Genomic DNA, 10392 nt, shown 5'->3' with positions numbered 1-10392 from the left:
AAGATCTTGAGACGGGAACTCGCTTGAGGGGCAGATGGCAGAACAGAGTGGCGACAGCGCAGCGAGTATGGAGAGGTAGACAGGACTCCTAGTACCTAGTGAAAAAGTGAATGAAGCCCAAGGCGAGGCCCCGCCCAGCCCCAGGGGAGTGATCCCAGGTTGGCGCGCCCGCGGCCTCTCGCGGGGTGGGCGGGGCACAGAGCTGGCCCACCCCTGGGGGCGGGGCGGTACCTGGGGCCCCGGCCGGGGGCGGGGCTGCGGACGCTCCCCCTTCTCTTCGTTCCAGCCGGCGCAGGCAGCCGCCTCGGCAGCAGGCGAGCTGCGGCCCCGCGAGGCCATGAAGGTGAAGAAGGGCGGCGGCGGGGCTGGTACGGGGGCGGAGCCCGCTCCAGGGGCCTCGGGCCCGAGCGTGGAGCCCAAGCCCGAGCCGCAGCTGCAGGAATCCGAGTCCGGGTCCGAGTCGGAGCCCGAAGCTGGCCTGGGGCCCAGGCCGGGGCCGTTGCAGAGGAAGCAGCCGATCGGGCCAGAGGACGTGCTGGGGCTGCAGCGGATCACCGGCGGTGAGCACCGGCCGGGCAGCGCCGCCCGCGGTGGGAGGGCGGGAGGGAGAGAGCGCAGGAGGGGGCTCTTGCGGAGCTCGGAGCCTGGGCCCCCGCCCCCTTTCCCGCCCTACCACCTTCCCCTACCTCCCCTCCCCCACCCGGGTGCCCCTCGCCTGAGTTCCCTACCCTTCTGCCTCGGAGCCTGAGATTTCCATGTTCCCTCTTCCCTTGATCTCCTTGTGCCCACTTCTTCTCCCTTTAGACATTTATTTTCAGCCTACTCCTTCCTTCCTGAGGAGGCCATCCCCCTATCCCATGGTGGAGGTCGGGCAGCAGCTGCAACTGTGACCCCTTCCCCACGGAGCCGTCACAGCCCTTTGAGGCTTTTCTCTGCAATAATGAGGATGGGTGCTAAGTGCTATCTGTCCTCAGTCCCCACCCTGGAGGCTAGGCAGAGGCTGAGTTACTTAGGTGACTTTAAGACCCTCCAGTCTCCCTGACCATTAAATGCCCTCACTCTGGGTCCCCCCAGGAAGTCTCCGGCCATCCTCCAGCCCCAGGGAAGGACCTGGGCAGGAAGCTTCAGTGGGTTGGTCTGAGCCCTCTCAAGGCAGTAGGTTACTGCTCCCTGCACCCTCCCCCGCTACCGCCTTAGCCTGTCTTCTTCCGGGAGGCCTAGTCTCTGCTGTGGTTTAGTTTCTGAACTGAGCTGCCTGGGTGGAAGTCCCAGCTATGACATGTAATTGGCTGTGTGACCTTGGGCAAGTAATTGCACCTCTCTGACCATGTTCATCTGTAAAATGGGGATAACAGCACTTACTTCATAGGGCTGCTGTGGAAACCAGTTTTCTGATTTTGCTTAGTGCCTGGCCTGCTGTGTGTGCTCTGTAAATAGGGCTCTTTTGTCAGTAGTACTGAGGGCCCCACAGGACTGCTCACGGCTGCTGCCTGGAGGCAGACAACTGGGCATTCAGGGCCCGGGAGGAGGTTACCACAGTCAGGGAACAAGGGCTAGGAAGCCTCGTGCCAGAGGCAGTGGCTGAGCCTCAAAGAACAGAGGCATTTGGAGAGAGAGTGGCCCTCTACCTTAGCTTCATTCTTCAGTAATCCTGCTCCGGCTACCTCTGCGAGAGCAACTTTTGGAACCCCTCACTAGTGCTGGGGGGGGCAGGTGCTGGAATGGGCCTGAGCCCTGGAGTTGGGGGAGCAGCAGAGCCTGAGGCTGCCAGCTGGAGCTGTAATGGCAGATCTAGCTAGGCCTGTGCATCTGAGTCCCTGGGGGACCAGCTTCTCCCTCCTCTCAAAGCCAGGCAGCAGCCATTCTTGGCTGGGCCCCCAGAGCACTGAGCTGCCTTGCCCAAGCAGACAGTAGCAAAGGGAGGGGGCCTGGACCAGTCTGATGTTCGTGCCAGTTGAGCTGGAACTGGTAACAGCAGCATTTAGGATGGGGGCAGAACTTACAGGGTTTGTGGAGGTCAGGCTGACCTGTCTGGGTCTTCGATAACTTTAGAGGTTATTTTGCGACTCTGGGGGCGCCCAGCCCATGTCACTGCCATGTGTCCCCTAATTTGGAGGAGATTCAAAGCCCTTAGACATGGGGCATCTGTGAGGAAGAGCAGTGGAAGGGGCTTCCTGGGAACTCTTTACTCTCTAGAAGCTGAGAACCAGGTTCCAGGGATCTCTATCCTGGCACCCCCTGGTCTCCTTTGACCCTAATCACACAGGTCTGAGTTTTGCTCCTCCTGGATTATTGGCCCTGAATCCAGCTTAGGAAGATATTTGTGGCAGAAGGCAAGGGGGTGGCAGTTGTGTTCTGAGCCTTCGGCCACTCTGCCCCTTTATCTGTCCTGACCCTGGTCCCAGGCCTCATCCTTCCCTTGGCAGACGGGAGGGTGTGGGCGCCGCATTCTGAGCCAGGGGCATCCCACTTCCCTCACTTCCTCTAAGGACAAAAGGGCTGCTAATTCAAGGTGTGGTAGAAGAGACTGAGGGCAGACCTAAGAACTTAGCTCGGCATTCGAGGAGAGGCTCAAAGAGCAGAAGAATGTGGAGAAGGAAGGACATTCCCAGGAGCTGGAGCTGGGCAGCTAGGATTTTGCTCCCAGTTCTGCTACTTCTTTCCCTTGTGCCCCGCACCTTCTTTCAGCATCTTTGGACTGGTACTTACTTTCTGTTTAAATAAGGTGTGTTGAGGGTGAGGTGAGGGCTGCTCACTGGCATGCCTCCTCCTTCTCTCTCTCTCCACCATGGACAGTGGTTGACAGGCCAGGGATCTAGCCTCTCCCCTTAAGCCCTGCTGGACCCTAGGATGCCAGGAGGCTGCCAGGAGGGCTTCCTGGAGGGGGCCGCACTGGGCTTGGGGAAGAGAGAAGGACTTTACATTCACTTCCTCTTCCTGCCTCAGAGGAATAGGAGGTGGCCCAGGGGCCTGGAGGGTGATTTCCGGGCCTCTGTCAGGGAGGATGTGATGGCCTGCCGGCTGACAGCACCAGACCTACCATTGCTCCTTTCAGTTTGCGGGGGCCTCCCTGAGCACCTACAGTTGTTGGTGGACCAGGCCCTGATGTTCCTAAGCAAGCATCCTCAGCCACGGCTCACCACTGTGTCCCGGTTCCTCTTCTGGGCCCGAGGACTCCCTTTCCCCCGCGCACACACCCACTTCCTGGCTTTGCTTGTACTCTTCTCTCTGGGGGTGGCTCAGAGCTCAGGCTAGGTCGATGAGTTTGAGGGGGTTCCCTCCATTTGCTAAGACTTCCTCCCATTTGGAGATCAGCAGGGGATGGGAGCAAAGGTGGCCCCCTTCCCCCAATATTCCAGGCTCTGGGCTTGAGTCAGCAGAGCTTTGGCTAAGCTGCTTAAGGGAGCTGGGCTTATATAAGCCGCTTATGGGGAGAGGAGGGGGTTGGGGGGGATAAACCTTAGAGGGGTTGTTTGCCTGCCCTAGCACAACCTAGGTCAGGGAAGTCCTTGCCTTGACACCTCCTAGAGGTAGCACCAGGGGCAGCTATGTGGCGGGGGGTGTGAATGTTCTCCGGGTGAAGTACTGTGTTTCTCCTGAGGTGGAGCTGTGTCACCCTCTTTAGCACGAGGTTCTCAAAGGCCAGGTGTGTATCCCTCTCTAGCTGGGGTTCCTTGTTAGGTTGGAGACCCATCAGGCTCACAGTCACTGAGCTGGCCCCACCAGAGCAAAGGCTGAAATAAGGCCCCACAACTCCAGGATGGAAAGGAGACTGAGTAGGGGGGTGACCTTGTCTTCTACCCTCCTCCTTCACTCTGCCCCTCGCTGACCTCCCTGACCTCAGAGGATAGAGCTGTTTGTCCCTCATTAGAAGCTGGGACTCCGTTCTCTCTGGAAGGCAATGACCTTCTGGAATCAGAGAAAGTGGTAGCTAGTCTGGGGTCCCCCAAAGGCTGAGCTTGGCAGCTGGGGCTTCTGGGTGGGTCCCTTTTTTGCTTAGCTGCCTGTCTTCTCTAGACTACCTGTGCTCCCCCGAGGAGAATATCTACAAGATCGACTTCATCAGGTTCAAGATTCGAGACATGGACTCAGGCACTGTCCTCTTTGAAATCAAGAAGCCCCCAGCCTCAGGTGAGTGGTCTGGCTGGGTAGGCCATCAACAGAAGGATGAGGTGGGTGAGGGCTGTGAAGCAGGTTGCCCAGGGACTCGTCAGGTGGCAGAGGAGTCAGAGAAGAGCTGGGGCTGGGCCTCTGCTTTTCTTTCCCATCCGTTTCTGGGGCTGGACATCTTGGGTGGACAGTCTGGCCCCTTCGGTCCCTGCCAGCCTGCCCTCTGCAGGCCTTCCTGGGAACTGCAGTTCCAGAGGCCCCAGGCCTCTGTCTCCTGGGGCCCCCCCGGGAACCTCAATTGAAATTGGTGACCTGCTGACCTAGAAACTACCCTCCCTTCCTGGGGTGGGGAACCAGTTGGCCAAATGTCTGAATCCTCAAGGTGCATCAGAATCTCCTGGGGGAATTTTTTAAGAATTCAGACAGATGGGGGCCCTGGGATAGGAACCCTGGGTGGGCCCGGGGCCCTGGCCTGAAGCCCTCTGAGCCCCAGTTGGGGTACATTACAGAGCGGTTGCCCATCAACCGGCGGGACCTGGACCCCAATGCTGGGCGCTTTGTTCGCTACCAGTTCACGCCTGCCTTCCTCCGCCTGAGGCAGGTGGGAGCCACGTGAGTCACTGGATGGAGGTGGGGTGGGAGGTGGGCAGGGGCTGGGGATAGGGGTGAGAGTGGGGAATGAGTTCTTACTGAGCCTTTCTTTTTTGGGGGTGGTGTCTGTCTGGAGCCTTGCGGCCTGACTTCAAGGCCAAGCTCAGGTCTGCCCTCTCCTATCTGCCAGGGTGGAGTTCACAGTGGGAGACAAGCCTGTCAACAACTTCCGCATGATTGAGAGGCACTACTTCCGCAACCAGCTCCTCAAAAGTTTTGACTTCCACTTTGGATTCTGCATCCCCAGCAGCAAGAACACCTGCGAGCACATCTACGACTTCCCCCCTCTCTCTGAGGAGCTGAGTGCGTGGGAGGGGCCGTGGGGGTCTGGGGGGAGGCAGGGAAGACTAGAGAGACCAAACTGGCGGGGGAGTGTGGTTCTGACCCCTTTCTCCTGCCCTGGGTCTCTTTTGTTTGGCTGCCATTCCTATGCCACCGGTAGGGAAACTGAGGTTCAAAAAGGCTGGGGGAACTTTGTGAGGTGGAGGGAGGTCTGAGGGTTGTTCAGCTTGTCCCCATCCCACAGTCCCAAAGCCTCCTTGGCAGGGGCCCCGGCTCAGGCTCCTGACCTTTGCCCCAATTGGCGGGGCCTCTCTTGCAGTCAGTGAGATGATCCGTCACCCATACGAGACACAGTCTGACAGCTTCTACTTCGTGGATGACCGGCTGGTGATGCACAACAAAGCAGACTATTCCTACAGTGGAACACCCTGACCCGCAAAACCAGCCCCCTGCCCCAGGAGGGTCCTGGGCCCTTAGCTGTGTCCTCCCCAACACTCACCTCTCAACCCGAGGTCTTCTACCTGGGGAGTGGTCCGAGAGCCCTGGACCCCCAAGTTGGCGATGGGAGGGAGGGTACCTAATGTCCCCAGTCCAGGTCTCTGAAGCCCGTGGGGTGGGAGTGGGGTAGGAGGGCTGTCTGCCTCCATGTCCAGGAAGGCCTCCTAGGAGAGGAGTAGCCAGGACTTCCGGACAGCCTAGCTGGTCCTCTGGGACCCAGGTTTAAGAGTAGTGTTCCGCTATCCAGGCTTTGGCAAGGTCAGGGCAGGGACCTGTTCCCTGTTCCTTGCCTGCCACCAACAGGCTATTTAGGATATCCATTGGAGTGGGGGGCTGGTCTGGCTGCCAAGATTCCTAAGGGAGCCAGGACCTGGCCCAGCCCTGGCTCCAGCCCTAGCCCTTACCATCGGGGCCCGAGCTACTGCCTAAGGTGTGGGGGGGATCCCTCCAGACTGTGGCCTGTGAAAGGGCCTGGACCAACTGTATATAGTTTTCAATAAACTCTCCTTTTCTGTTCTTCGGCTGTGAGCCCGCATGTGTGTATGGGGAAGGGGTGGAGTTGGGGGTGGGGCAATAACATGGCCCCCAGGTCATCCTGTCCACTAATCCTGTATACCCTGGTGTCACACTCAGCATCTCGAGTCAGATTTAGCATATGTTGCAGCCAGAAGGTGGTTTTTCCTTTGTTAAAGATGGAGACCCAGACTGTGAGAAGGGAAGCTTTGTCCCAAAGTCATAGCCAGCTCTGGCAAAACAGAGGCTGGGACAAAGGCCCTCAACTCTAGGGTAGACGGAAGGTGTGTGTGGAGGGGGTGGTCTGGTTCTCTAGAGCACCTTTCCCCACCCAGAGACCACTAGGACTGCTAACTAGGTTGTGCACTGAGCCCTCATGAGAGAGACAAGGTGGACATGGTTTTGGCTCAGGTCCAGGGGAGCATCCCCTGGCCTGGCTGGCCTGCATAGGACGCTGCTGCTGGCCCCTAGCACCACCCCAAACCCAGAAGAGCTCTTAATTTCCTTAGTGGAGGAAACGGAGAACCGGGGGTAGATAGAGAACTCACACCCTACTGTTCTCAGGCACTAATTTGGATATGCCTGGTGACCACCCTCTCTGGGCTGAGACTTAACTCTAAGATACCTATAAGTGCCAGGATTCCTCTGGGTTCCTTGGAGCCCTGGCTGGGCAGCACTCTGGGAATTCTAAAATGAGTGAGACACGAACACACACTTGTTCCTAGGAATAAGATGGACTGGGCCTACAGGGAGGGGAGTGGGAGTCATCCTGTTTGGAGGGATCTGGGGAGGACCCTTGGAGGAGACATCTGTTCCCAGCAGGACCACGGACACTCAAGATGATTGGCTGGAAGAGACGGGATGAGCGTTGAAGCATAGGGAACAGCATAAATCAGGGGTCTGGAGGCAAGATGGATCAGGTGTCTAGGGGAAAGTGGATATTTATGATGTGAAAGGAAGACAGGTCTTCTGGAGCCTGTAGTCCCGTTGATAAGACTTCTCCAGCGGAAGGTGGGAGGGTTAATCAGGATGACCCAGTCAGATTATCTCTGGCCGCTGAGAGAAGGCTGGATTTGAAGGAGCAAGACTAACAGCCGACACACACTGAGTGCCAGGCCTGGGGCCACGTGTTAACTTAGACTGTTCACAGTTGCTTCTCAGGCAGGCACTGTTATTATGCCCATTTCACAGGAAGTGTGGGCCTAGAGGGATGAATGTGTGTGGCCAAAGCTGTGTGTCTATTCAGTGGCAGGGTCATGGCTCTAACCCCACAGTGTGGCTCCAGATCACAGACCCTCACGGCAAGCAGAGGGGCCCTCGGGAGGGTGGTGCAGGAATTTGGGCTGACAGCCAAAGGGAACCTGAACTCGGTCAGTATCCACGGAGATGGCGAGAAACAGACGAAGTGGAGATTTTCAGAGGGAAGATTTCCAGAACTGGCGGCTGATGGGATGAGACGGCCAGAGACAGGAAGGAGTTGAAGCTGAAGCTTGGTCTGGGGCCTGCATGTCGGGGTGGGGTGGGGAATGGGAGAGCTGTCACGGGGCTGGGGGAGATGATGAGTTCAGGTTGGGACCTGCTGGCATGTGCATACAGATGTCCTGAAGGAGGTGACCAGGAAGAGACAGGAAATTCAGGCCCTGAGACCAGGAAGTGGGTGAAGGCTGGAGACGGTGATCTTTGGAGGTCAATGGCCACAAGATGGTTGCTGAAGCTGCAATGATGGCTGAATTATGGGGTTGGCCCTCACACCGAGAGTCCCATGTACTTTGGGCCTGGAGGAGGAGTTCTGGCTAGGAAGAGTCTTGGCCCCCTGTCTCCTTGGAAGTCTTCATGTCTCTGGCACTGGTCTGCTGCCAAGGGTGCACCTTGCTGCATCTGGTTCCCGGCACTTCCCCTGAGAATGTAGAGGGTCCCTGGGCAATAGAAGGAGGGAGAAGATGGGGTAAGGGTGAATCTGGTCCTGGCTCTGATGTTGACGAGCTGGAAGGTCCATATGGACCTGGCCGGATCTGGGCCTCAGATTTCATTTCTCTGCTGTGGTCCAGATTTCTTGGCTTTGACTCTTCAGGAATTGTCACATGGACCCTGCCACTGGGTCGAGCAAGAAAGCCCGAGAGACCCACCATTTGTGCCTACCCAGGCTGGTCATGGTATGGTGCACGTTAGGACTGCCAAACCCATGATGAAATATTGAGATGCTTCCCTTCCAATGGTAAAAAATTGCTAGCTGCAACCCCCAGCACCTTCCTCTCTGCCCCACGCCCTCCTGTTAAGAGCCACCATCCATCCCTTACCACCCTGTTAACGAAAACAAGGGTGCTTTACCTTTTTGTGTGTTATGGACCCCATTGTTATTGTCTCCTGAAGCCTAGAAACAGTAAGGGTCTTATGTGTACAAAATATGCGGTAATCCTAAGTATTTTAGGTATTTAAAAACTGTGTAATAGGAATCTACATATCTATTCTGTGATACCTGTAATATAATATGAGAACATCTGTGATTTTGAATCTGCAATTTCTCTACCTTATGACAATGTCACAGATTCTTCTTCTTCTTCTTTTTTTTTTTAAAGATTTTTATTTTACATATTTGACAGAGAAAGATCACAAGTAGGCAGAGAGGCAGGCAGAGAGAGAGGAGGAAGCAGGCTCCCTACTGAGCAGAGAGCCCGATATGGGGCTCGATCCCAGGACCCTGAGATCATGACCTGAGCTTTAACCCACTGAGACACCCAGGCACCCAGTTACAGATTCTTTTATAGCTATTGTGATTTGTGACTGACATTTGTAATGGAGGGAAATACTAAGTTTGAGGTTGAGATGAGTGACAATGAAGGTATGATTTCTTCATCCAGCTTTTTAAGAAACTTCATTTTATTTATTTATTTATTTTAGAGAGAGAGAGAGAGAGCGTGAGCAGGGGTGAAAGGAGGAGCAGAGGGAGAGGGAGAAAGAGAATCTCAAGTGACCTTGCACTGAGCACAGAGCCCGAAGCAGGGCTTGATCTCACAGCTGAGGAGCTGACCGAGCCACCCAGGCACCCCTGTTCATCCAATTTAATGAACCCATGAACTAACCAATTTTAGAACCCTTCTGTTTAGAGCCACTCAACACCCCCGCCCCCGCCAGAAAGAAAAGGCTAACTCCCCCAGAGCGGAGCACTTCCAGACCCTGCATCTGTTCAGCTCACATCCTCAAACGGTGACTGTTTGTTGTGAGATGACCAGCAGGGGGCAGCCTATGAATGGGAGAGCGGCTGCAGTCCTTTCAAGTTTAAGGGCCGGTCTGGTTACAAAAACAAACTCAGAGACCCCAAATTCTGTTTGCCACCTGCCTTACTTGTGTGGGCGCCAACTGCCTTGTAGGTGCGCTCAATGGGCCCACAGGACTGAGGTTTTACTCTGGAGGAGATCTTGATCTCTGCTCACCGCTGGAGCCGGAGGTGTAGGGTAGGGGCTTCACAGAGAGTCTCCCCCCACCCCTTCCCTCTATAGTCAGGGCTAGGCTGAGGGAGGTGGGTCTTCCTTTTGGGTGCACCGGCTGGCCCTGTCTCCCCCAGCTGCCGACTGTGCCCTATCCCTCTAGTCCTGGACACAGGCTCTCAGGGAGGGTGGAGGCTGAGTAGGGCCCTGACCCCCCAGAGACCACCTTCCAGGGCCAGCAGTGTCCGCAGTACCGGGCTCCCTTCCAGTCACCTCACCCGTGGAACCCGGAGCTCCCACCAGGGAAAGATGGAGGACAGGAAGTTATGACCCGGACAGGGAAGAGACCCCTTCCTGTGTGAAGAGATGGTGGGGTTCAAGGAGGAAAGCAGTGAATCTCAGTAAGAAGGGGTTGAGGGTGGGAAGGGAATCATCTTCCTTCTTAGGGGCAGAACTGCTTCCTTGGATCTTTCTGGACGTTCTCCTGGGAAGAGGCCCCGCCTACCTGCCCTCTCTCGCCCTCCTCAGGCTGGTCCAGGAGTCTTCCTGGGTGCCTCACTCATTGGATTTGGAAACTTCACAGTACAGAATGAGGGTCAGGGTGACATCCCAGACCAGGGTGTCTACAGAAAGGCCTGGCCTTTCTGCTCAGGGAGGGGAAATCTGGAAATGAAGCCTCAGGAGCCAAGACCACAGGCACTTGCTTTATTGTTCTAGGTCAGGGGAAAACTGCAGGCTGTCTAGAGATCTGCTTGTGCCTAACCAAGCCCAGGCCAACCTCTGAGGATTTCTGTCACCCCTGGGTACAGGGTAGGCTGAAGCTCCCACTCGGTGGGGGTTAGACTCTCCAGTAGGGCATGGTGGCTGACTAGGCCACATCCCCAGCTCTGGGCTACATCGTGGGTCTGCCAAA

At 56.4% G+C, this 10392-nt stretch overlaps 1 protein-coding gene across 1 annotated transcript; it reads left to right on the top strand.

The window, feature by feature from the left end:
* The first annotated feature begins 261 nt into the window (after positions 1-261).
* UNC119 (unc-119 lipid binding chaperone) lies at positions 262-6057 on the top strand. Its single transcript, XM_059379210.1, has 5 exons — positions 262-560; positions 4018-4131; positions 4620-4722; positions 4892-5064; positions 5363-6057. The coding sequence occupies exons 1-5, from the start codon at positions 338-340 to the stop codon at positions 5473-5475; spliced, it is 726 nt and encodes a 241-aa protein (XP_059235193.1). The 5' UTR covers positions 262-337; the 3' UTR covers positions 5476-6057.
* Positions 6058-10392: the final 4335 nt, after the last annotated feature.

Source organism: Mustela nigripes, chromosome 16, assembly GCF_022355385.1.
Source record: "Mustela nigripes isolate SB6536 chromosome 16, MUSNIG.SB6536, whole genome shotgun sequence".
Taxonomy (NCBI): domain Eukaryota; kingdom Metazoa; phylum Chordata; class Mammalia; order Carnivora; family Mustelidae; genus Mustela; species Mustela nigripes.
This window is presented reverse-complemented; position numbering and strand designations above follow the sequence as displayed.